This window comes from Canis lupus, chromosome 2 (assembly GCF_003254725.2).
Source record: "Canis lupus dingo isolate Sandy chromosome 2, ASM325472v2, whole genome shotgun sequence".
Classification (NCBI taxonomy): domain Eukaryota; kingdom Metazoa; phylum Chordata; class Mammalia; order Carnivora; family Canidae; genus Canis; species Canis lupus.
Genome location: NC_064244.1, coordinates 36,359,859 through 36,387,780, shown reverse-complemented (window position 1 = coordinate 36,387,780; position 27,922 = coordinate 36,359,859). Strand labels below are relative to the sequence as shown.

At 41.2% G+C, this 27,922-nt stretch overlaps 1 protein-coding gene across 17 annotated transcripts in view; it reads right to left on the bottom strand.

Moving 5' to 3' along the window:
* Positions 1 to 27,922, bottom strand: part of ARHGAP26 (Rho GTPase activating protein 26) — a 418,559-nt gene that overhangs the window by 275,253 nt on the left and 115,384 nt on the right. For all 17 annotated transcript variants that reach the window (XR_003136017.3, XR_003136019.3, XM_035713919.2 and 14 more), the window contains 5 exons: positions 20,496 to 20,606; positions 13,086 to 13,190; positions 11,450 to 11,579; positions 7,823 to 7,923; positions 2,178 to 2,272 (listed from right to left, as the gene is read on the bottom strand). Coding sequence is in view for 15 of the 17 variants with exons in the window: in XM_035713919.2 (XP_035569812.2) it covers positions 2,178 to 2,272; positions 7,823 to 7,923; positions 11,450 to 11,579; positions 13,086 to 13,190; positions 20,496 to 20,606 (542 nt within the window). In the remaining 2 variants the exon portion in view is untranslated. The remainder of the gene's footprint in view (positions 1 to 2,177; positions 2,273 to 7,822; positions 7,924 to 11,449; positions 11,580 to 13,085; positions 13,191 to 20,495; positions 20,607 to 27,922) is intronic.

Below are 27,922 nucleotides of genomic sequence, written 5' to 3'. Positions count from 1 at the left end.
AATATAAGCAATACAACACAACTAGCTACGCACCTCCTGCTTACTAAGAGGAAATTTGGCAGCCTCTTTCTGAACCCAGACTCAAACCGAAGGGAACCAGAAACAGTTAATTTAAGAGAAATCCACTTCCCAAACCCACTCAGTATGTTCAATGTGACACATGTGCTCTCAGCTTATAATTGGGACATGCAAAGCTTTAAGGGTATAATCAAGGGGAAAGATGGTAGGAAGTATTTGCAAGGTGGAAATGAGACGGAGGCACCTCGCTGAGTTTTAATTGCCTTAAAAAAAAAAACCTCTCGAAAACTTCTGGGAAAACTTCTGAGGAAGAAAACAGGAAACAATTCAGCTATAGAAATCATCTCTGGGCTGGTTTTCAAACTAAGGGACAGCTGCAATATGAGGCACATCCTTTTCCGAATAACCATACAAAGGGACAACAGTCTCTAGAAACCATCGACAAGCATCAAGCAACTACCTCTGCCTCTAAATTCACACAACTTCTCCACCTCTTTCATGGATGCCAACAATATGAGTTCCCTTAGATTCCATACTGAGAACAGAGACACAGTGCTTAAAGCATCCTGAGTTAGGATTTGTTTAAAATCAAGAATTACCAATTTTGGTGTGAGGCAGACATTTTGCGATTCCCACTACTTCAACCTATATATATCTTCATGTACCCCTTCCCCATTACCCTCTCACATCCCCAAACACGGTGAAGAATTGTGGTACTTTCTTTTCTTTACAAATCATGTTCACTTCTTATCATTTAGAGTCTAACCTTACAAAATCAAGTCTGGTGAACATGCAGTATAGGCTAATTAACCAATAACAGGTTTTATTATTTGCCACCCTGCCAAGCATTTTATGTACATTATCTCCTTGAATCATTACAATTCTAGGAACCAGGTACTATTACCATCTTCATTTTCCAGATAAGGAAATCTAGGCCCTGAGAGATTAAGCAGTTATAGCTGAAAGTCACATGCCTACTAAACAGCAAAGTCCAAATTTAGACCCTGGCTGCCTAACTTGAGAGTCCAAGGTATAATGGCTAACAGCTGAAGAGATGAGGTACTTTCCATGATATGATTAAAGTGAAAAGGGCATGCTCCCTCCACAGGTGCTCTAGCAGTCACAGTATAGGGAGACATCAGGGCACAAGAAGGCATTCCAAACATGCCAACACCCCCAGAAGGCACTCAGTCTCTGCATCTTCTAGAACCAGGAACAAGTGGCCATAGGCCAATGTTCCAAAAAGGGCAGAAGTATTGGCTTCAGAAAATGAGGTGTGTATGTGTGTATGTGTGTGTGTGTGTGAGAGAGAGAGAGAGAGAGAGAGAGAGAATAAAGGGAAGAAAGTAAATGACATTCTAGGGAGAATCATGCTAAGATTTAGGAATCTTTAACGCTGGCACTGCTGATCTTGAACAGACAGCACAAATAAGCTTAACACGTGGCTTTCACTCAAGGAATTAACCTGTTGCCAAGTAAAGTGTTTCAAAGAACTGGAATGTTGTCAAACTAGCTTAACACCACAAAATGGTACAGCTTAATGAGGCTCCATAAATATTGAGGACTACAACACCCAGCTTCCTCAGCAAAAAGTGCTTTTACAAGTGGTTTGCTGTTTTTCCAGGGTGCATACACATGGTGCTGAAACGCTACAACCAAAAGCTGTCTTTTTTTAAATGAGTATGACTTGTTCCACCCTTCACTTTCCTAGATTCCTTTTGGACCATTTTTAAATTTAAAAATTTACATTAAAAAAAAGAAAATGTAGGTGATAAATAAATAGAGTAAAAAATCTCAAATAGCTCGTATGATCATGCTTAACAGTTTTCATCAAACGCCTACTCAAGCTCCGGAGATAAAGACACATCACTTCTCTGGAAAAGCCCTAACTTTGTTAAAAGCAAACCAGACCAGAAGCTGAACACTGAACCTACAAGAGTGGAGAAGCTGTACTGACCCGTGCAGACCAGCAGCTGGCCTGAGGTCTATTCCAAACCGAGTGAGTATCTGGAGAAGGGGGGGGGGGGGGGGGGGGGGGAGTCTAGAGGACAGGAAAGCTCTCACTGAATGAAAAAGGTAAAAACAAACAAACAAACAAAATCAAAAAATATATAAATTCAGCAATATTTGTTCCTAAGAAGAATGTGACAGCTACTCACCTGTCTACTGCTTCTACGTCAAAGCAAAACCTCTTCTCAATAGAGTCTGTTTTCCGCCGTGTGCAGGATTTCAGGGTGACGGATTCATCTTCTCCCTGTTGGGAGCATACAGACTGTCACATGGGCTATGTTGTGCATCTCTCCAGTATACCACAGACATGTCACATGAACAAAAGTGACCATTCCATCTTCTTGAGCCTGAGTGTTCATGACCACAGCAAGGTGGGAAGTCGAGCAAAAACCTTCCCCTCAGGCAAGAGACTCACACAGCTAAAACCTGGAAACCATGTCATACTTCAAGCCAAACACCCCTAGTTTTAATTTAGTTCCAGCACATCATAATGGTACATCAACCCATGCTAAATAAACTCTAGTTGATAATATCTGCAACAGGTTTGACTTACACAAGTTTTTATTTTTTTATTTTTTGAGAGAGAGAAAGAGTGTGCACACATGCACATACAAGCAGGAGGAGGGGGAGAGAGGAGGGCATAGAGACAAGCAGACTCTGCGCAGCACAGAGCCCCACACAGGGCTCAATGTCATAACTCTGAGAGCATGACCTGAGCCAAAATCAAGAGTTAGACACTTAACCAACTGAGCCACCCAGACGCCCCTAATTTTCAGGGTGGATAAGGGTCTGCTCTTGACTCTGAATTTCTATAATCTTGGCTCCATCATCTTTTTTCAGAAAGGTCTTTTTGGACCAGGTCAAATATCCCAAGGCACGTTCACATAGCACCATGTACTCTGTCTCAGCACTGATCATAGGTGGAATGGTCTGTCCTTGTAGGTGACGATTCCAATCATGTCTCCCTCCTCATCAGACTGTAAGCTCCTTAAGGCCAGGGACTGTCTGTTCTTGCTGATTCCAGTGTCCCCAGAGCCCAAACCGGCCACAGAACAGAGGAAGCGCTCAATAAGTAGATTTTGAACAGTTTTACAAAGGTATAACTAATGTGTAATAAACTGTACATGTCAATTTATGAGTTCTAACTTCTATATACATCCATAAAAATCAATACCACAATCAAGCTAATGAACATTTCCATCACCCCCAGAAATTTCCTTGTGTCCTTTGAATTTCATCCCTCCCTCCAGGTCCACCCTCAGGTAAATACTGAATTGTCATACAGATCAGTTTGCATATTCTATAATTCATATAAATAGAATCACATATTATGTGCTCTTTTATTTCTGACTTCTTTGATTTGGCACAATTCTTTTGCAATTCACCTATGTTGTACAAATCAATAGTTCTTTTTCTTTTTACTACTGAGTAGTATCCCACTGTACAAATGGAATCCAACAGTTTCATCACATAGTGTTCTTTTATTGCCTAAAAACAGGAATTTCTTTCCCTGATTTTGGCCCCATTTAAGAATTTACGGCTCCTGTTTCTCTTCTCTTGCCTTTGCCAATCGTTTTGTCTAAACAAGGGAGAAAACTAGCAAACCTGCCTAATTTGTTGAGAAAGGAAATGTGACTGCATATGGTAAAACTTAACTACCCCCTAGTATCACAATACCACACAAACACAGAAGACCTAGCAAGAAACAATTTATATTCTTATTTGAAATAAGATCAAACACAAACAATTTATATTCCATCTACTGTCTTTTCAGGGGAGTAGAGAACAGTAGGTGAAAGGTCCTGTGGTCAGGGTCCATGAAGCCTGGGAGGAACTGAAAGCGAGCCAGTATGGCTGAATCCCAGAGCAAATGGCAAAGTGGTATGAAAAAGAGCCTGAGGGAATCAAGAGCCAGATCATGCAGATTGTGGTCCATTTCCCGAGAGCAAGGGAAAAATAATGAAGGGTTTCAAGCAAGGGAAGGGGACAAGGTCAGCTTCAGGCTGCTCAGACCTCACACAGAGAGAGCTGCCTCATCTCAGAGGCTACGATACAGGGGAATTCTCTTTCACCACACACATCTCCAAGATGATGGAACAAATCTGCTCACAAATCCTCATCTGAAGCTAAGAGAAAAGCAGGTACTTTTACAGGAGAATAATGCAAATGAAATGGACAGGAAAGATGAGTGAAAAAGCATGTTAGGAAAATAAAAAACCCATCCTATTATCTATGTTGTCTATTTCCACCTCCTGGGGAGAGCTTTGTACAAACACATATATCATATATAAAGATGTCACATGATTCTCCTGTACAAATTGAGATGTACCTCTAGATTGCCAGTCTTCCTATTTCCTCCACCTTAAAGCTGAGGAAATAGAGTGATATCATGGAAAGACATTATTTTATCTATTTTTCTATTATTATTATCATTATTATTCACAGCAGTCATCTCTGATTCAGAAGATGCAGACTCCAGAATCAGAGTCTGATTACTGCCTCTGTAACTCATCAGTTGTATGGCTCTATAAATCATTTTCTCTCTCTAGACCACAATTTCCTCCTTTATGAAGGAGAAAAGTGGATTAAGCAGGATAATATAGGATAATACAAGGACTTAAAAATATAAAATAAATTTAAGGAATTATTAGGAAAATTAATTATTGTACTATCAAGCTCCTAACACAGAACTCATTATGTGTGAAGCTCTGTCCCAACAATATATATACTAATTCATATAAACTTCTTAAGAACCCAGTGAGGTGTTTACTATTAATTCACTGAACACTTGGTAGTCCCAAACATCCAGCAAAACTGGTCTCTGTCATTCACTTTCCAGTGAAATAAGATCAAACACAAAAGAGTTCTTCTTTTAAGGTTTAGAAAAGCAGAAGGTCAACAGCCCCCAAATAAAGACTGTGTGAAAGAATAATTTAGTGATGCTCATTTCTAGAAAGACAGGATTGGAAAAGGACTATGGCTCAACAAGGGAGCAAGTCTAACTCTATTTCCATTGTATGAAAACTAGGGAACACCTAGTGATCAATGTTTAATATCTCTTCCGACTCTGTAAATTCTTTATGTTTCTCTATTTGAACAATATTATTTTCCTGACATTATTCCCTTTCTGACATTGAAAGAACTTTGGTGTATTCTCCTGTAATACATGGAAGGGAAAGAGATGCTGATAAATTCCTATATTTATGGCCTTAGGAAAAGAAAGCCAGGAAGAAAAACTTGAAGTAGTAGAGGTCAAGGGGCAGCTGGCAGAGTAGCCAACAATAATATAAATGCATCTAACATTACTGAGCCACCAGTCTAATTTCAAAGCCAATCCTCTTAGCCTCTGTAATGCCTCCCCACCACACACACAAACCCAACACACTGCACCACAATGCACCACAGAGAGGCCCAGAGATGGAAGACTTACTGGGGACTAATTTATCAACATATTGGACAAAACTTAAAAATTACTTAAACATAGAATCAAAGAAATCATGTAGAATGGAGTCCAGAGATCAAGCAGATGAAAAATATGCTTTTCTTGAAAATATTTAGCTATCTCCAAAGGAGTTATATCCAGAAGGAGATATGAAGAGGAGGCAAAATTCAAAGTGTGATAACTGATAAAAATTTCCCAAAGTTACTGAAAGATACCAATCCTCAAAAACAGAAAGTCTCCCAATTCCCAAAAACAATGAAAAAAAAAAAAATCACACATAGGACCATGATAATGAAATGTAAAATACTAAAAGAAAAAATGAAGATATTAAGAGTATCCATAGAGAAAAGACACATCACCAGAAGAAGAAATGTACTCAGGCTGTAGCTAACAAGCCCAGAAGAAAGGAGAAAGGCTGTAACACGGTGGGGAGCTCTATACCAGTGACCGCAGGGCCTGTGATCAGAGCCAGCTGCAAGAGTACTTCTATACATTTTTCGTGCCATACTGTAATATTCTGTAATATTCTGTAATATTCCTCCCATCAAGAGGCTGATCTGCATCCCCTCTCCCACTGAAAGTGGGTGGGCTTACATAGGCTTTTATGACTGCTTCAACCAAAGGAGCAAAAGGAAGGCTGTAAGACTTCTAAGGCTACATGCAGTCTCTGCTTTCTTTGCTAGTATACTCACTCTTTACACCTTCCGCTGCCCTGAGGCTACCATGCTGTGAGGAAACCCAAACTATCTCCCACTGAGAGACCAGATGGACAGGCCCTGAGACTGTATAGAGCAGACAGACGGGAAAGAGGGAAAGAGAGGAAGGAGACCAGGAGAAAAGAAGACAGCCATGGCTGACCAGCCTTAAGCTGCTTCAAACCCTCACTATTCTGGCTCCTGCCACCATCCAATTGGAACCCACTGAGAAACTCTAAGCCCAAACCACCCATCCAAATGCTAGCCCAATCCCCAACCCACAGAAACTGTGAGAAATACTAAAATGACTGGTGTTGTTTTAAAAGCTGCTAAATTTGGGCACCTGGGCTGCTCAGTTAAGCATTTGACTTGAGCTTAGGTTATGATCTCAGGGTCCTAGGATTGAGCCCCACATCAGGCTCCCTCCTCAGTGGGGAGTGTTCCTCCCTCTACCTCTGCCTCTGCCTCTTTCCTGCTTCTCTCCCTCCTCTCCCCCTGCTTATGTGTTCTCCCTCTTAAACAAATAAATAAAATCTTTAGGGGAAAAAAAAAGTTGCTAATTTTTTTCGGTAATCTGTTACACCAAAAAGATAACCAAGACATCTAAAACACCAGCTGGCAGCCCTCTTTGTATCAAGTAAGAGTGATGTCCATCAGTTTCACAGGGCAAGACCATCCAGGAATTTCTAGCATCTAAACACATTTGACATACTTAATATTGTATATATGTGAAATATAAGAGCCTTTCTTAGTTGCAGTTCCTAGTAGAACTTAAAGCTAAGAATACTCGCTTTGGTACAGTTACTGTCTAGGGTACCATTCCTCTTGGAACTACTGTATAAAAGTAAGGGAAATCACAGTAAAACAAACTTGAAAAAGAAGAACAAAGTTGTAGATCTCATAATCCCAGATTTCCAGATACACTACCATATTATAGTGACCAAAACATATGGTACTGGCACAAAAAGAGACAGGTAGCTCAATGGAATAGGACAGAAAATCCACAAACCCACACCTATATGGATCAATTAAACTGCAACAAAGGGGGCAAGAATATACAATAGGAAAAACACATTCTCTTCACAAATGGTGCTGGGAAAACTGGCGACATGTAAAAGAATGAAACTGGGATATATATATGTAATGGAATATTATTCAGCCATGACAAGGAATGTGGTATTCCCACTTGCAACAACATGGATGGACCTAGAGGGATAATGCTAAGTGAAATAGGTCAGACAGAGAAAGATAAATACCTTATGATCTCATTTACATGTGCAATTTAAGAAACAAATGAACCAACAAAGAAAAAAAAAAGCCAAGTGTACAGAAAAAAACAGACTCTTAAATACAGAGAACAAACTGGTGGTTGCCAAGGGCGGGGGGTGGGGGGGCAGTGTCCCAATACATAAAGGGGTTTAAGAGTACACATACTGGGACAAGCACTGAGTAATACATAAAATCATTGAATTATTATACTGTATACCTGAAACCAAATTTAATACTGCATGCTAATTATAATTATACATCAGTAAAAAAAAAATTTGAAAACGAAAAAAGAAAATGACAGGGATACACTGACAGTGTTTACATATGCATGTGCATTATAACCATCCTATGTTAGCCAAGCAAAATGAAATTTAAAAAATGAACTCACCCCCTTTCCTCCTGACTTCTGGTCAAATGGTACCATGGTGATTTGTTTGGAATCCCGTTGATATGTACAGTAGTGCTTCACCCAAGAAGTTCCAAAGTGACCTGCAGGATAGTATTCCCATGAAACATCTCTATGTGTCAAGCGCATGCTGGAAATACACACAACCCATAACCCTCAATGCTCACCCACCCTTAAACTGTTTCTAGGGGCAAATATAGTCTCCACCAGCTAGACTGGAATAGGCAGAAATCTGATCCCACAGGCTGGAAATGGAACTGACCTAGGGCTTTCCCAAGGGACCAAGAAGACTGTTTCCCACTAAATGCTGCATCCAACTGGTCTTATAATATAAGGGATGTAGAGGTTCCCTGGGGAAATTAATTCACTTTCCCATCATTTATCTCCACTTGAAGTTTCCTTTCTCCCCTGACAGGAGTAAGAGGACTATGGAAAGAACAGAAAAGCTCCTCAAAGTGCCTGTCACTGTTCCCATCTGGTGTAATAACTTCATGCTTCCCACACAGCTGCTCTGCAACTCTCTGCAAAGATGTACAGGGGTTCTGACCTACTGCCAAACCCCTAACCTGTACTTTAGCAGAACTCAAGATAATCCGAAAAGCAGACAGACAAACTCTGACACAGAGATGTAAATGGAAGTAACTATAAATACCTAAATGTAATCTAAGGAGTCTGTCCCTCAATATACAGTCTCTGATTTTACCTGGTGGTTGGCCAATTACTTTATTTTGAATAATAAAATATTATTAGATGAAGAAGGCATACTTAGTATTATTAGCCTCTAAGGTCCTCAACACTAGCCTTAGATGCTCACAGATATCATAGAGCAGAAGTTTGTTTGTTTGTTTGTTTGTTTATTAGTAATAACATGAGATTTAACAAAGATTTAGTAATTTCGTATCAGGCCTACAGTAAGTGTGCAATGTTGCTTAGGAAACTAAAAAAGTAAAAAACAACAGTGTATACACTAAAACGAAGATAAAAATAACAACCATTCTAATTTATTTTTGTGGCTCAGAAAAAAAATTCCAGTGATAGCACAACACAAAGATTTCTTAAGCATGGCATCTTAAACAATTTGAGCATCCAAATAAAGACAGTAATGGATATGGATTCAGCCTACCAAGTAAAACAGAAATCCTTAAGTCCATCCTGACAATAAAAGGATGGATGGATGGATGGATGATGGATGGATGGATGGATGGATGGATGGATAAGGAGAGAAGGAAAGAATGAGGAAGGAAGGGTGGTCACTTCCTCACAGTACACTAAATGGCATCTAATAAATGTGGAGTGACAGAGCTGAGATATCACCATTTTGCAACCATCACTGTAACAATCTGTTCAGGCAAGAGCTGCTGATGGATGTTAACTCTAGGGAGGGCAAAGCTTGATAAGAAGGATATGGTCTCAAGGCATCTCCTCATAGACTGTTAATGAACTACAAGGAAAAAAAAGTGATTGTACAGTGAGTGGATAAACCAAAGGATACTTTGAGTGGCCAAAATTAACATCACCATGTGGGCCAGATGGCCATCCTGTGCCATGATATGTGATCCCCAAAGAAAACCACAAATGTTACTTATGTAGGATTTGACAAGGGATGCCTAACCTGAATCTAATCTTCAGGAAACATTAGACAAATCCACACTGAAGAAAATTCTAGAAAAGAACTGGTTTACATTCTTCAAAAATGTCCATGTCATGAAGGACAAAGAAAAGCTGAGGAACTATTACAGAGTAAAGGAGTCTAAAATCATGACAAGTAAAAAAAAAAAAAAAGAAAAAAAGAAAAAAAAATCATGACAAGTAAACACAGCACAAAATCCTATCTAGGAAGAAGGAAAGAAAATACTTTATAAGGGCACTACTGGGACAACTGACAAAACTGGAATATGAACTGTCATTTACATTAAATATCTTATCAATGTTAAATTTGCTGTATATGGTAACTATACTATGGTGACATAAAAAGAATACCCTTATTCTTAGAAAATACATACTAAAGAAGCAGGGGGTACAGAACCTGTTTTAAAAGGATTCAGAAAAAAATGGCAGTGTGTATGTGTGTGTCTCTATGACTGTGATGTGTGTATGCATATAGCCAGAAAAAGAAAGAATGCTCTAAGAGTAGAAAAAGTGTAAAAAATCATGCATCTGGATAAAGGGCACATGGTTGTCCCTTATACTCTTCTTGCAATTTTTCTGTAAGTTTCAAATTATTTCTAAGTAATAAGTTAACCAATACTTTCAAATGAATAGACTTGTATCCACTGATACACTAGACTCATGTGTTTGAGAGTTAAAATCTGGCTCTAATGAAAATCAAGATATTCATTGTTTTAAAAATCATGTGAAATATTTGCATAAAATTGGATTATTAATGTGAAAGTCTATGTAAGTAAATAATATGAATAAATAAAGTATTTTAAGTGGAGATTCAACTATATATTCAAGTTGACCTTAAACTTTTTGGAGTGGTTCTTCTCACTGGATAAAAAAGGTAACATCTTATACTGAGGCCTACACAAAATACAGCACTAGGGTACTTTCCACTTCTTATAAACCTCAACAAGCTCATCTCTGTAAGAAAAAAGGGCATAAAACCCTCAAGACAACCAATGCCTCCAACCTAAAACGCCACTACTGCCTCCACTGTCACCAGGCAACAATTTTAAGGCCAACCAAAATTTGAGTAATCACTAACCAGAAAATCACTGAAATCAAGTGCTCTGTTCCATTAGTAAGCTTCTAGGAGTGGAGATATTTGCCTTGTCCTGAATCAACAAAAGAATAGTAAAGAGGACAGAACCAGCAAGAATTGGGAAGGAGCAACACATCCAATCAAAAAGGAGGGATGGAAGATGACAACTATCCATTAAAGAAAAAAAGAACTGACCTCCTTTTATATCTAGCACTCCATGACCTAAGTCTGGAAATGCTACCCTCATAGCACGGCCCCATTAAAAAGTCTTTCCCTGGGCCTAGCACAGGAGTCTGTGAGTCACCACAGAGGAGTCTGAGTTAGCAGCACCTGGCATTTCTTCCTTTGACCACATCAATGGGACAATGGATTTCTCTTCCTACCAATTAGAGTGAGTTTGTGTTTCTACTTCTCATAAAATATAAGTGTTCAAATGATAGCAACTGAAGAAAGGAGGGAGAGGGCTTAAGTAATGACTGGTCCTTGCTGAAACAAGTCTTGAATCCAACAAAATTACTCCATATGCAGTCCACCCAAGAATATGACTGCTGAGAAACAATAAGGTCTAGCATGCCAGGCCCTTCCAGAGCCTCTCTGCCAAGCATGTGATGGATACAGCCATCCAAGGGCATTTGTGGGACACTGTGGAGGAAAAAACCACCACAGAGCCTCAATGGATTCCAGGTTCCCAAGGGAATTTCCAGTTACAAAGCAAATACAAAGAGAGGTAAACAAGACCTTTTGGATACCCCTCTCTCAAAAAACTCAACTATACTACTCTCATTCATCCAAATCTGTATTGACAGAACCTGTGCTTTTAAGTTAGGCACTACTAGATACACTCTCCACCTCCTGGGCAAAAGGCATGAGGGTACCCCAAGCTACTGTTTGCCACCAGCACTCACGTTTCTCCTGAACATACAGGTAACCTTCCATGGTGTAGGGACTGATGGTCTTGTGCTCAAGGGGATTTTCCTTCATCTTTTTCATCAGTGATTCCACTTCTGACCTGGTGCCTTCGAAGCGGTTTCTTGTCTAGGATGAAAGGAATTTTATTCAAATCAGAGAAACGAAACCTTGTTCCCATCTCTAATAATTCACAACATCAACCTATGGAATCCTTAGATCTAAAACCAGATAAGGAACATTTAGCCACCCAGGAATTCAGGCAAATATTCACTTTCAAGAAGTATCCTTTGACCTTAAAATCCTACACCAGAATGATTCTGTGGTTCTCAAGACCATCAAAACCATCTGGAGAATGTGGGAAAAATGCAAATGTCCAGGCCTCACCCCTAAAGATTAATTTAGTACCTGTGGACCCAGAAATGTGCATTTAAACAAGCACCCAAGGGATCCTGACTCAGTTCACAGAATAGTCCCCAAGCCCCCTACAAGACAGAGGGACTTATTTCTCCAGCTGCAGGGAATACCATTTGCTGATGGTTCACAGATGGTTTCCTCCTCAAAAGGGAGCTACTTCATTCAAGGTAACTCCTTTCCCCCAGGGCAACCTGCACCCCATGACTAGTTCAGGTTGGGGGCAAAAGGGGAAGGGGTCCCAAGTCTGACACCCTTTCTTCTATTCAGGCCACGGTGAAGGTCCATATCAGGTCCAGGACACCCCAGGGTATTGAATGAGGCCTCACAGCTCAACTCCTGCAACTGTCTGCTGCCCTCTGTCTCACAGGTGATTCTGCTAACCCTGCTCCCCTGTAAACCTGCTACAGGTAAACCTCCACTTCTGAGTCTACCTCCTAAGGAAATTGGCCTAAGGGAAAGCCATGCTTTGTGAAACCTTGTGCGAGACTCTGCAACTTCTTGTTTCCAAAACATAGAGAACCATGGCAGGGCAAGCTCCAGGCTTTTAAACCCATGCGATATAACTCACAAGGACACACTTGGATTTCTTTTCCACACAGCATCATCTAGAGACAAAGACAACATGTAGGCTAATATAGCCAGCCACATAGTGAACAGGTGGCTGAGGACCAGTAACTGCTAACCAAAGGGCCTTCAGCACGATTCTGAGACCAAAAAGTCCTGCTGGTTAAAGTTTGGTGAAGGCAACTGGGAGTAAACGGGTCTGTCTTGGATTTCCTGTCAGCCTCACTGAAAGTTGAACAAGATCATATCCTCTGAGCTGCAGGCCAGCATGTGTGCCCTACCCCCAGCCCCTGAACACACTCCAAGGTCTCTTGTGGCCAGGCAGCTAGATGCACAGAAATGAGGCTGGGCCTTCCACTGCCAAAGGAAATCCTGATTCTGGTGCTACACATTTAAAACAAAAATATCAGCAGGACTTCCGAGAACATAAATAGTACTTAGAAATAATGGAAAAGAGGATGATGCTCTAACCTGGGGCCATGAAGCACCCTAAAAATGCCTGCCTCCAGCTGCCCTTTGAACCCAAACAGGACCCATCTTCTTCATCTGCATTCCAATCCAGGTTAAGTGATCTCTATGCAATCAGACCCATACTTTGTTCTTTCCTTTCCTCAACCAGAGAAAGGAAACCTGTCTGTCCCTTTGCCCACTCACATTCTGTATGCTAATGGTCAACTCAGTCTTGAAGTCGCTGAAATCCTTGGCCAGTTCATAACCATGGTGATAGAAAGTGAAGAGTCCTTGCAAGAACGCCAGTAGCTGTAATGAAAGAAGGGCAGAGTTCACATAAGCACGCCAAATAGGTATGCAGCTTTACCTGAGTTCCCAACCTTGGTTTGAAAGACTAGAATAAAATAATAAAAATGCCTATCATCTACTGAGCACTACTTGTATGCCAGGCACTGTAACATCGTATGCCAGCTCTCACTAAACATTAACTCAGTAGGTAAGTACCACTGTTGTCTCCATTTCAATATTGAGGACACAAGTTCAGAAAGGTTAAATAAGTTCCTCCAAAAGACAAAGTACATTACATAGCAACCAGGATTTGAAATCAGGTCTCCTTGGCACCAACATCCAAGCTCTTCCTCAACCTCAGAGCCTTCTAAAAAAAAATCACTTCTTCAGAAATTGAAGACCAGTCTCCTTCAAATCCAACTCAGTCTCCATCAAATACATCTGTAATATCAGGTTACCATGGGGAAAAGTGTGGTTATATTGGCAGCCAACAAAGAGGGGAGAAGAGGAAGCTGGTATGTTCCGAGTCTGCAATTAACAGGCAAAGTCAAATCAAAGAAAATCATCCAGATCGGACTTCCACTCAAGTGTGCTTCTGTGCTTTCCCTAAACTATCCACATATAAACACTATAGATGTACCCATGTCTTCAGTTATGATGGTTCCCTGAAATTCTCATTTAAATCTCCTTGAGCTAAAAGGTATTAAGTCCATTCACAGTGTGGTCTCGTGTTCAGTGAAGACTGAAAACATCTGTTCAGCATGTTTCTCACAACACACCTTCAGACAAAGAAAACTATTAATGTTCCCACCCTGAGCCCTGCCAGTCTTCACTTCACCAAGTTCAACCAATGCTCCTGCCTTATTTCCTCCCAGAATCTACACACAAACCTACTGTTGTTAGGCTTCCTTGGCCCCTTCCCAAGTTCTACACATCTTGCCTCAGTTCCAAATCTCAACCTGAAGAAAAGATTGTAATAAAAGCCTCAACAAGGTTTTAGAAGAACCAGAACTTTACTTTGTCACATGCTCTGTCGTACTGCATTTGAGGACCCCATACCTGTTCCTTGAATCTTCCAATGCCAACTCGCATTTTCTGACTGGTCCACTCTGACCTCCCTGACCTGCCTCTAACACGTTAACATCAGGATACAGTTGCTTTACTTTATAGTGCTATTTAATTTTCCAGTCCCTAAAATGAACATATCTTTAGTAATTAAACATATTCTCACTTTGTTTTTTCACCTAACTCTCCTCTTCTGAGAGGCACCCCTAACAATGATGGTAAAGGAAACTCAGCCCACCCCTGCTCATCTCCCTCTTGGTTGGCTTGTGACAAGAACATAAGCACTAAGTATGTGCTACTCTACCTAAGCTCAGAGAAAAGAATGGTCTTTGGACTAAGCCACATGCCTGGCCCAGTTTAACAAAGAGCTCTACACTGTGAAGTCAGACAAAATCCAGCTTTTAAATAATATGATATCCTGACTTCCCACCACTATTGTCCCTAGAGCAAGTATTCTCTTAGATTCTCATGGGAGGTCAGAAAGGAGGCCTTGCTGGGTCCTCTGGCATAAAAAATATCTAATGATGCCACATATAAATCACTAGTACAAATCAATTAACAGGTGGTAAACCACATAGAGTCACCACAGACTAATAATGAATTATTTTCATGAATGATGATGGAAGCTTTTGAACCTCTCCTGTATAAAATACTGTTTTGAGAGGAAAGCTCAGGCTTTTCCTCCTAGATGGCTCCAATAATAAAGAAGAAGAGGTCCTTATGTCAAACCTAGTGTCAGTGTTCACAATGAAAACTGTATCTTTATCTTTTCCTTCCCTCCGTTCTTGAATGCTATGCCCACTCATCACTTTTCCAAGGCACTGAACTAATAATGCAGGAGATACGCAGTGAATTCTAAAGTCATTTCTCCTATTAACTCTGATTTACCTAGCCCCTTAAAGTCAACAGGGCTTCCAACAGCCCACTAAGACACCACCTGGGCATGCACACCAAGTACTCCAAAGGCAGAGAGTTATTGGTATTTATTTTGATTATCACTTCCTTTGATATCATGCTTGATTGTCTGCTTCTCTGTGGGAAATGATTCCATAGGTATTGTTATCTTTGGCCCACTTCCCTTCTCCTCTGGCAGCATTGCTCTTCTCCTCGCCCACCTCCTGACATCCCCTTCCCACACACCGCATGACCTTTTGAATCCAGCACCCGGTGGAGAATGGAAGTCCACTCCCAGAGGGCGGGGCGAGGCTCACAGAAAGCTCTGAGAGATGGGATCATCTGTCTGCCTTAAAGAAATGCCTGCACTCAAGCTTGTTGTAGCCTCACCTTAGCTGGCAGATAAATCAGCACGTCCACATAGGCTGTTCCCTGAACAGTCAGCGACACACAATCACAGCACAACAAAGGAAATGCCAAAGAAAGGCCTTTCCCCCTTCCCTTTGCCTTCAAGGACCCCCATCCTTGTTTTCTTCAGAAAATGACTAAAAAAAAAAAAAAAAAATCTATTCCTCTGTCCAACCAGATAACATAGCTATATACATTTTTTTAAGTAAGCAAAAACATTAAGTGCTTCATTTAGTGACAGTTGTACCATTCTGGACTATCTGATAAATTTAGGTTGCTTCCATTCATAGAATAAAGCTATTGCTATAGGCTGAATAGTGTTCCCCCAACCCTGACAAAAAAATTATGTTGAAGCCCTAATCCCAGTAACTCAGAATATGATTTTATTTGAAAAGAGTCTTCATGGAGGTAATCAACTTAAAATTAGGCCAGGAGGACACTAAAATGACCAGTGTCCTCATAAAAAAGGGATATTTGGACAGAAACAGAGAGATGATAGCTACACAAGGCCAAGGGACAGCAGTGATGCACCTATAAAGCAAGAAATGCCAATACTGCCAGCAACACAGAAGCTAGAGGGAAGAAGCTAGCCCAGAAGCTAGAGAGAAGAAAAGATAATTTCCCTACAGGTATCAGAGGGAGCATGGCCCTGCTGACACCTTGATCTTGGACTTCAAGCCTCTAGAACTATGAGACATAGTAAGTTTCTGAGAACCCAGCTGGTGATACTTTGTTATGGCAGCCCTCACAAACAAATATAACCACCAAGAATCATTCATTTGCATGACAAAGAGAAAAGCAGACAGTAGAGCGATTAAAAGTTGTACTGGGCAAGCCATGTTAACGCCCTGCAACTCCTCTTTTCCAAGAGGACACTAATGCTACCTACTCCTGCACTGGGGTGGTGGTAAAGGATGAGATTACCTATGCAATGGCCTTAACACAGGAGCGCCCACTGGAGCAGTCAGCAAGAGGGATATACTCAGATGTACATGTCAGAAGATGCAGTGTGGTGGCAGTGTCCAGCACAGCCTGGGGAAGGGGAGAGCCCAAGATAGCATGCAACAAATCAAAGGAAAAAATGAAGACCTACAATGGGGCAGAAGTAGTAAGAAAGGACAGGAAGTCACAGCAGCATGAAATATTTGCAAGGTACAACTCAGAGGATGCAGTGTCTGATGAATGCGGGGAGTGAGTTCTCTGTAGCCTTCAATTATGAAAACTCAGGGAACAAACATTATGTGGTTTCACCTTCAAGAAATCAGGATGTCATTATCTGCAGTCCAAAATCTCCAGAACATTTAGTACCTCAACAAGAAAATAAAGGCTTCCAGGGCACACACACACACAAAAATATGGTTTTGATCCCTGAAGTCTGAATTTTCTGCTTTGGAACGGTGAACTTTTTTGTTTTTGTTTTTGTTTTCCTGAATGTCAAGAACAACCTGGTACTTAAAGTTACTTTCTAAGAAACAAATGAACATAGTCAATATGCATGGAGGTTCCTTGAATGGCTGGAAGATTCCCTTAACAGCAACCACCTCAAAATATGAATACCCATACCAGGTACCCCAGCAGTTTAGTTCAATAAATTTTGTGGTTTCCTTTCCACCAGTAAGCAATCAAATACTGTTTCAGAGAGACCAAGAGCAAGACCATTCCAGTTCTGCTAGGTACCAGATGTCACCTTAGAGAATAAATGTGCTTCCATTTCCTCATCTGAAAACAGACATAAAACAGCAATTACCTACCCTCAGAGACAGTGTAAAGATTGATGACATTCTGGAGGTGAACGGATCATTAGCATATAACACAGTTACACCTAATCATCAACTGTTATTTCAAGGGTCTCCTGCACAATCTCTGCCAGGGGCTCAAACTTAAATGTACAACAGAATCACCTTAGAGGCCTTACGAAAAGAGATACAACAGGGGTTCACCCTCAGTTTTGGGGTCTAGGGTGGAGCCTGAGAGTACATTTCTCAGACTTTGACAACCACGGATGTAATCAGCAGTGTTCTGGATCAATCCCTCCCGCTATCCACAGCTCCCAAACAACTGACCTGCCCATAAGCGGGTGGGTTGAGCAACATCAACTTCTATAAAAAAGTGAAGGTTTAACGAATTCTATATACAGCCTCTTAACCAATTCATTTAATTTAACTTTGGGCAAGTTCCTATCACTTTCTTTTCATTCTAACAGGGGACCAGAAATTTTTTTCATTAGCTCTCCCAGTGCCTCACTGCATGGCCTAGGAAACATCCACAAATCCCAACAGTTTTCCACTCTTTAAAACCCTTCTGGCACTTCCATGCATGATTCCTCCTGTTCCACCTGGCACTGAGCTACTTGCTCCCTTAGCTACCTCTCTATACATCTTGCTTCCCTAATAAGGCTTTGAACTCCTCGGAAACAGCATAGCAATTTCTCTATAGTAAGCAAACGCTTTCAGATTTACCAAAAAAAAAATTTTTTTTTTTTACCAAAAATTTTTATATTAAAACAGGTAGGCCCTATTAATATTGGCACTTGACTTGTTTGCTCATCTGAGCAGACCCAGGTTGAATGAAGCTTACATATTTCTCTATCTTATGATAAATAGTAATTGTTAACTGGGTGCTAATTAGCAATTATATACTAACTGGGTGCTAATTAGGTTTACTCTATTCTAAGCATCATACATGGATGAACTTACTTATTCCTCCTAACATCTTTATATGGCAGATGGTATTATTATACTCATTTTGCAGATGAGGAATCTCAGGCTCAGAGAAATTAATTACTTCCCCAAGAACACACAGATAGGAAATGGCTGACCTGAGATTTAAATCTAGGCAGTCTGGCTCTGGAGCCCTTACCAATGATTATACTGCCTCTCAAAAATTCAAGACACTGATATACTAAAAGTAAGTGCGAGGAAATAGAAAGATTATTTAAGAAAGAAGGAAAAAAGGAAAGGGAAGGGAAGGGAAGGGAAGGGAAGGGAAGGGAAGGGAAGGGAAGGGAAGGGAAGGGGCAAACAAACACAAAGAGGAGAAAGAAAATGAGGGGGAGGGAGGAGAAGGAAAACCCACCTAGATCAGCAGTCATCCAGCTGAGTACAGACAGGTTGGCTGAAACCCTCAGATTTAAGAGAAATAAATATCTACTGTTTTATGAGGTTTTGTGGTTGTTATCCAGCAAAAGCTAAGAGATACAGTTCCTGACTCACTAGGAATACTTACTAGGAGATCAAACTGGACAGCAACAACAACAAAATCACTTCAAAGAAGTATGATGGGCCAATTAAAATCCAAGTCCTCAAAAGCAGGCAATTGTAGAGTAATATCAATGTGCACATAAAGATTATTACAATCACACTGGATTTTTTTTCCCTCTACAAATTCTGGTAAAATCAACTTAAAATGCCCAAGGCTAATTCTCTGAGAGGATCTGAATGCCTGCCCAGACCAGAGGAAACAGTCTTCAGTAAACCTTCACTGAAAAGCTAGCTTTGGGCATCCCCGGTGGCTCAGTGGTTTGGCACCTGCCTTCAGCCCAGGGTGTGATCCTGGAGTCCCGGGATCAAGTCCCACATCGGGCTCCCTGTATAGAGCCTGCTCCTCCTTCTGCCTGTCTCTCTGCCTCTCTCTGTGTGTCTCTCATGAATAAATAAAAATCTTATAAACAAAAACAAACAAACAAACAAAAAAACACCTCTGTGCCCTTAACAGAGAAATCAATCAGCTCAGTTTCTCTAACAGATGGCTTCTCCCACCACACAGACCCTGCAAAAAACATGGGGATTTTGACCTGAGACTGTGACAGAGACCACTACTAGACAGGAAGTTGGCTCTAAAGTGTCTAATTTTCAGATAAGAAGACTGAGGTAATTAAAGACCTTAAAGAAGTTGCCAGATGAGGTGGCAGAGAGTGGAATCCCCAGATCACAGTTCCAGTATAATAAGAAATCTAAGCATCAGATTCCAAAGCCAACTGGAGACTGATCAAACTATTAGCAAGTCTATATGCCTAAAAAGCATCCTAGAAGTTTATAAATTAGAAATGGAGCACAGAACACTTTTTACTAAAAACAGTGGTTATTTTCTTTCAGTTTCTTACATTTTGATTCTTGTTTAAGAAAATCACTTTCTTACATCTAGGTAGGTAAGAATCATTTCTATAGAGACCCCAGGCTTGGGTCTAAATCACAGGCTGCATTTTTAATTAAGAATCCAAGGTCTGCAAGAGTTTTAAATTGAGGCCCACAAGCTCTCTTATTGTTTCCAGGACATCTTCATAATGTGCATTCAGAGTGCCACAACAGGGTACAGCACCACCACCACTGCACAAAGCCACAACCATGCGAAGGTGGCTTCAACTAAAGCCGGACTTGTTTCTACACTACAATCTTCTGTAACCACTGGGACACAGTGACCAAGTCCAAATCCCATCATGGTTCAGCAAGCACAATCTCCCTGCTGCCCAATTATAACAAACTACAATGAGAAATCACTTTACATAGCACCTCTTAATGCATGGAAGGAGCGCAGAGGGGCTTCGAGCTGAGCAGACAAAAAGAGGAAGGCATTCTCCTTTTGCCTTAGGCCTTATTTGAAGAAGAAGGGAAGGGGGTGGAAAGGGTGAAAAGTTAAGGTATAATCACTACTGTTGGGCAAGATGAAAACTCTGGCTCCTGCCCTCCTTCCACCTAGAAACCAATTAGCAGAATACAGGGGAGCTTGAGGACGCAACTACCACTGAATGGACCATCATTGCTGCTCAGGTTGCAAAGGAATGGCCACAGGGGACAATCCAGGGTAGCCAGATCGACAGAGTGCTGCTACATAGCAGAAGGCAGAGCGCCAGAGCTGGTCAACCTCTTCATCAACAACCTAGAGCATTTTGTCATCTACGCAGTGGAATGAGGGCTGGGGATCAAAGTGTGGATAACCATTAAACCCTGAGCATATACTTACAGGCTCCACGAACTCAAACATCTTTCTCTCTTGGACTTCTTGCACCTTGAAGACATACTCCAGGGATACTTCATAGAAATGCTGCCGGACCAAGTCTACTTGGCTGTCTGCCTACAAACAAGACAGAATTTAAGAGAAAAATTGGTCACTATCCAAGGAGAGCATTCAGCAAGCAAGCTAGAAAAATCTCTGGAGATGGTTTTTAATAACAATTCAAACAGTACAAAACAGACATGAGAATAATGACAACAGTCAGTCGAGGACTTGACTTTGTGCCAGGCACCATACCCTCAGGTGTGCATAGGTTGTTACTCACTCCTCATTAACTGTAGTTATTTAATCCTCATTCCATTATTAAAAAGAAGATACTCTCGGGATGCCTGGGTGGCTCAGTGGTTGAGCGTCTTGCCTTTGATTCAGGGCATGATCCTGGGGTCCTGGGATGGAGTCCCGCATCGGGCTCCCCACAGAGAGCCTGCTTCTCCTCTATGTTTCTGCCTCTCTCTCTCTGTGTCTCTCATGAATAAATAAAATCTTAAAAAAAAAAAGAAGAAGATACTCTCATTACCTCTAGTTTACAGGAGGAAAAAGTCTGCTAACATTAAGGAAGCTGCAGCAGCTAGTACATAGGAGAGTTAGGATTTCTGTACTTGTGGATCAGCATCCAAGACCCTCAATCACCTTTAAAGAGGTACTTATTTATTTGAGAAAGAAAGAGGAAGCACATAGGGGGGTACAGAGGGATAGCAACAGAGAAATCATAAGCAGACCCTGCACAGAGCCTGATGCAGGGACTCCATCGCAGGACCCTGAGATCAAGACCTGAGTCAAAACTGAGTCAGATGCTTAACTGACTGCACACCCAGGTGCCTTGACTCTCAATCAACCTTTTTTTTTTTTAAGATTTTTTTTTTTTTTTTTTTTTTTTTTTTTGAGAGAGAGAGAGAGAGAGCACAGGGGCAGAAGGAGAAGCAGACTCCCTAAGCAGAGAGCCCAAAGCAGGGCTCAATCCCAGGATCCTGAGATCATGACCTGAGCTAAAGGCAAATGCTTAACCAACTGAGCCACCCAGGCCCCCTGATCATCTTTAAACTAGCAGGCTATACTGCCTCCACACACCCTGGGGCAGATGAGGGTTCCATGGAAGACAAATCTTTAAGGAGAAAAAAAGAGCAACCTGCAGGGCTATCCCCATCCCTTTAGGAATGAACTAAACATGCTGTTAGAGGGCAGGGGACTCAGAAAAGGACATTTCCACACAAGTTTCCCATTCTTTCTTTGTGGTCAAAGAACAAACTGTGAGTTTACCCCAGCAGGGTAATTATGTTACTCCATCCTAACCTAGGTCCTCCCTCTGTGCAGATGGGGGAAAAGGGAACCGTGGGGCCTAAAAAGACCCACACGTGAATACAACTAAACCACTGATGGGGGGTATAGATCTCAGAGAAGAAAATGAGTGTGTGTGTGTGTGTGTGTGTGTGGAGTAGCAAGATGCTATGCTTCAAAGTACCTCAACTATCACGAGAAAGCTGTAGCCTTCCACAGTCACTATGTCACCTCATTGTTTCAAAACAGAAAATGACACTGAATGCACATTTCAACGAAAAAAAAAAATAGTACTTTTTAATAGAAACGAATATCCTGCTAGTAGGAAACACAACTCTGTTTTCTTTAGAAATTAAGGGGTCAGAAACCACTGCACAAAATACTTTACAAAGACAAGCAAAGCCCCCACAGAAACATGACCTCCAGGGTTCCCTTGTCAAGAACCCTGCAGAAGAAACCCAAAATAGCACTTACCTGCCATTACACCAAATACGGCACTATCTTTCTATCTAAAGGACATGGTAAATCATTCATTCATTCAACCATCAACAAAAAGAAAGTTCCTTCGTGGAGCTTACAGCATAGTGAAGAAAAGAGATATTAAATAATTATGTAAATAAACAGAAAAACTGCAAACCCTGGGAGAGTACAAACAGCCCATTCAGTTCTCCTGTGAGCAACTTCCTCCCAGGACAATATATTAACACACAGAAGCTAGTCTGCTAAGTGCTGAATAAAAATAAAATGAAGGGCTAAGCCTGGGGACATTTCATATATATATATAGATATATATATAGATATATATCTATATATATATTTTTTATTTATTTATTCATGAGACACAGAGAGAGAGAGAGGCAGAGACACAGGCAGAGGGAGAAGCAGGCTCCATGCAGGGAGCCTGATGTGGGACTCAATCCCTGATCTCCACCAGGATCAGGCCCTGGACTGAAGGCAGCGTTAAACCACTTGAGCCACCCGGGCTGCCCCTGGGGGTACTTCTAAGCCTTCAAATAGAGCAAGTTGGCATCTGAGGACTGAGAGATCTTTATTTGGAGGCACAGTTTCAGGAAGTGCTGCACCCCCTCCTCCCCAGGTATGGCCATTCAGACCACTGGGCTAACATCCCTTCCACCTAGGCTCCTGCCAGCTAAGCCCCATATGTTCCTGCAGCCTTTCATTTCCCCTGTGGTGCAAATCCAACACACTTACACTAGGGATGCATCCACTTCCCCTGACTACCGACACACCTCAAACACCCTCCTGGCTTGGGCTTGCCAAGTGACACTGCAACTGAAGAAAAAATCATTCTGGAAATTTGCAAAGTGGCTCCTGCAATTAGACAGCAATGGAGGAAACTCCTCTAAGAGCAGAGCCCAGCATCAGTCAGAGAGCTAACAGCAAACACCTGGCTTGGACTTGCAGTTCTAGCATTCCCTAGCTGGAGAGATCTGCTCAAGTCACTTATCCTCTCTGGGGCTCTTTCCCACACCTGGAGGTGGGAGACAGTATCTGCCCTTGCTCTGAGTCCAGAGCAAATGAGCTAAAGGATATGAACAATTGGAACACAAAAAAGTGCTGTGTGCACATTTGTTGTCACTATCACCAGGCACTTCACAGCAGATGGGCTTCAATCCCAGCTTCTTCCCTAAGTCAGCCATGCATCTCTAGGCGGTTATACTTCTCTCCTAATTGGTTTCCCCACTTTCTTTCTCAATGCAGTCCACACCCAACAGTCAGAAGAGCTTTCTTAAAATTTGACTCAGAGCTTCTCACAACTCTCTCAATGCCTTTCTCTGGTTTCCACTACGGTCTGCAAGACTCTGTGACCTGCTCACCTGTCCCACCTTCCAGCCACCCCCAGTACACTTGCACTGTGCTCCAGCCTCCCAGATGGACTCCCTTGTTCCATAACACTCCAAATGCTTTCCTGCCATGCAATTTTGTACTTGAGTGTTCCTTCTGCTTATAAACCTTTTCTCCTTGATAAATATTTAATTTTTTAAATTTAAGTTCAATTAGCCACATATAGTACATCATTATTTTCAGATGTAGCGTTCAATAATTTATCAATTGCATATAACACCCAGTGCTCATCGCATCATGTGTCCTCTTTAACACCCATCACTCAGTTACCCCATGCCCCCACTTGCCTCCCCTCTAGCAACTCTGTTTGTTTCCTATAGTTAAGAGTCTCTTGATTTGTCTCCCACTCTGACGACTTCGCATTCAGCTTTCCTTCCCTTCCTCTATGATTCTCTGCACTGTTTCTTATATTCCACATAAGTGAAACCATATGATAATTGTCTTTCTCTGACTTATTTCACTCAGCATAATACCCTCCAGTTCCAACCACGTCGATGCAAATGACAAGTATTCATCCTTTCTGATGCTGAATAATATTCCATTGTGCGTGTGTGTGTGTGTACTTCAACTTCTTTATCCATTCATCTGTCAATGGAAGTCTTGGCTCTTTCCACAGTTTGGCTATTACAGACATTGCTATGAATAATGGGTGCAGGTGCCCCTTCGGATCACTACATTTGTATCTTTGGGGTAAATACCTAATAGTACAATTGCTGGGTCATAGGGTAGCTCTACTTTTAACTTCTTGAGGAACCTCCAAACTGTTTTCCAGAATGGCTGTACCAGCTTGCATTACCACCAACAGTGTAAGAGGAACCCTTTCTCAGCATCCTCACCAATATTTATTGTTTCCTGTCTTGCTAATTTTAGCCATTCTGACTGTTGTGTCATAGTATCTCATTGTGGTTTTGATTTGTACATAAATATTCAATTTTTTAAAAATTTAAGATACAGTAAGAAAAACCTTTTCCATTATGACCTAAAAAACATGCCTTATCTTCTTCCGTTCTAGCTTCCTCTATTCTATTTCACGACCCAGTAATTCAGATTTTTAGGACACACTCACCATTTTTTAAAATCCTTTAAGTAATCTCTACACCCAACATGGGCCTCGAACTTACAACCTTGAGATCAAGAGTCATATACTCTATCAACTGAGCCAGCCAGGCACCCCAACACATCCACAATTTAAAGAACATTGTTCTAGCTTTTCTCTTTTTCTTTTCTTTTTTTTTTTTTTTTTTTTTTTTGTTCTAGCTTTTCTCTTGGTGGTCCTTCTCATCCTTCTGGTTTCAATTCAAAGGTTAACCTCTTTAGAAAAGACTTCATTGACCACATTATTATACATAAGATAAAGATATCCTGGGATAACCCATCTCCCAATTTATTTTCTTATCATTATGTAAAATTCTCTTCTATGTTTTCTTGTTTTGCCTACTGCAATATAACATCAATAAGAGCAAAGACTGTCTCATTTTTCCACTTTACTATTCTAGCTTACAGAACAGTGCCTGGTCCATAGTAGGCATTCAAGAGATGCTTTATTAATGAAAGAACTGATCTCTATGTGGCCAGCAGTGGTCCAGTTCTCAGAAGAAAGCGTAACTCAATGCATTTCCAAAGGAAAGGGAAAGAAATCCAAGTGGAATGGTATGTTTCTTCTGCTAATGACCCTGCTCATCTGGGTCACAGAATTCATCACATGCTTAGACTCTCATCGTGCAATGGACTCATGGGCCAGAAGTCAAGCCCTCATGGCAGTCAAGCCCTCAAAATCATTTCTCTGCTTGTTACTTGAGAAGCAGTGAACCTACCAGCTTGTCTGAGATGCACCAATCATTCCATGCTTCTTGGAAAAGGGACATTGTCCTAGACTGTAAATTCCAGGAAAGCCAATCATTCCTTTCACTCTCTATAATATGCTCAACACCTGAATAAACTCACAGAAGCATGCAGTGAATGGGTTAAGTGAATATTGTCTTTGAAGCTTCTTAGAGCTTGACACATACAATGATTTAAAAAAGAATCATCCACTAGATGGCAGTGTCGTTCCACATGACCAGGATGTAGGGATGGGCTAGAATTTAAAAGTATTCAGTTTGGAGCCTTGCAATCAAGGAAGAATTCTGGATAATCAAAGAATGTAGATTTCATTAAAAGTACACTACGTGTTAAGTCACGTTCCTAAGTTGATTTTTTAAATAAATGTGAAGAAAATCATCACTAAATAGGGGGAAGACCTTGAACATTAATCACTTGACCTCTGCAAGGAACCCAGTTCCTTCAAATATATATCCCCAAGGTTCAACCAGAAGATTATCAAGGTCCCTCCTTCCAGCCAATTTTATTTTCATGACATGGGCATTGAATAACAATGACTTACAGGCAGCCCAGCAACATTCCGTGGGGGGGGGGGGGGGGGACGACAAGTAAAAGAGCACAGTGAGTTAAGAGAGAAAAGAGTTCCAGAATCAGGAGCCAGTGTTCACAATCTAACTAGCTATGGACAGGCTATCTAACATCTTTGAGCCTTAGTCTCCCTCATATGTAAAACAGAGGGAATACATTGGTACCTCACAAGGAAATTGCAAGGATTTGAGAAGATTCCAAGTACAGTGCCTAACATAGGACCTGACACAAAAATAAGCATTTGGTAAATATCTGCTGCTATTACTGTTGTTAAAGTATATCACTTTTTTTAGCAATTTAATTCAGCTCAGGTACAACTAAAAAGCAATGCTTGAAAACAGATCCAGACCTTAAAGAAGATCTACAGCCCACTCCTTGCCCTACAAAATACTTAGAAAGTATGACTGGGTCAAAGACAAGCACACAAAGAACTGTAACAAAATAGTTTAACAAAGAAATGTCCATTAATATAAATAACTGGCAAAGTCGGTGCTATAGACTGAATGTTTATGCCCCTGACAACATTCTTATGTTGAAACCTAACCCCCAATGTGACAGCAGTTGGAGGTGGGGTCTTTGGGAGGTGACCAAGTCATGAGGGTGGAGTCTTCATGAATGGGATGAGCGGCCTTATAAAAAAAGATCCCAGAGAGCTTCCTTAGCCCTCCCACCACATGAGGCCACAGCAAAAAGACAGCCATCTGTGAACCAGGAGGCAAGTTCTCACCAGATACTAAATCTGCCAGCACCTTAATATTGTCCTCCCTAACCTCCCAACTGTGAGTCAAATTTCTGTCTCTATAAAGCTACCTAGAATATCTGGTATTCTTTTTTAGTAACCTGAACATATTGAATCAACGAGGAAGAGAGTACCCCCCAAATTGGAAACAGGGGATAGGGAAAAACAAATCAGCCTTGGAGTTAATACCTTGTACTTGTTTAGCAGCCATAATTTGCCTTCTCCTACATGTAGTAGACACAATAGGTACTTTGTATTTTACACACAAAAAAAAAGACTAAAAGCCCAGAGAGAGGAGTACTTGCCCCAGGTCATACAGTAAATACATGGCACAGCAGGCACTGAAGTAAGCTATCTCTCTGCCACTCAGTGCTCTGGTCCCAACACTGTGCTATCTCAGTGGGGCAAGATACTGGTGTGGACTTAAAGGAGTATTTAGACTCATCCCAGACCAAGCAAGCAGTATCCAGGAACAGAGGGAACAGATGGCAGAGACATCCTCACTCTGGGGAATGCCATGCCTTCAGACTAACTGTACTATGGGCCTCTCAACACCAGCAGGTGCTAGAACAATCACACAGTTGCTCAACTCTTAAAGACTGACTCCTATTAACTGCTTAGCAACTATAGATCTGGCTACCTCTGGTCATTTTGAGTTGCAGCCACAAGACTTTGCTTAAATGTAGTTTCCAAACTCTAAATGCCAAATGACATTCAAAGAAACGTAACTAAAGTGAGGGCATCGGGACAGATCCTAAGTGGATTTACACATTTAGCATGGATGACTGCATATTCTTGGGCATCTTCCAGAGCTTATATCCCATGCACAGCTGGGATTCCATTCAATGAAGTTAGCACTTTATATACATTCCACTGACAATGGGTTTTCTTTAGTCTTCTCTAGCATATTTGATAAGATTTACCTGAGTAGCTATGCTATCTTCAAGAACGACCTCACCATTTGTTTGCTGCTTTTTCCCTGGTCAGGCACAAGATCTTCAAGGATAGGTTAGTGTTTTCTACTTTCCACAGTTCACACCAAGTGCTCAGCTGCTGTTTTGGATGGTTAGGCAAGAACTGATCTAGC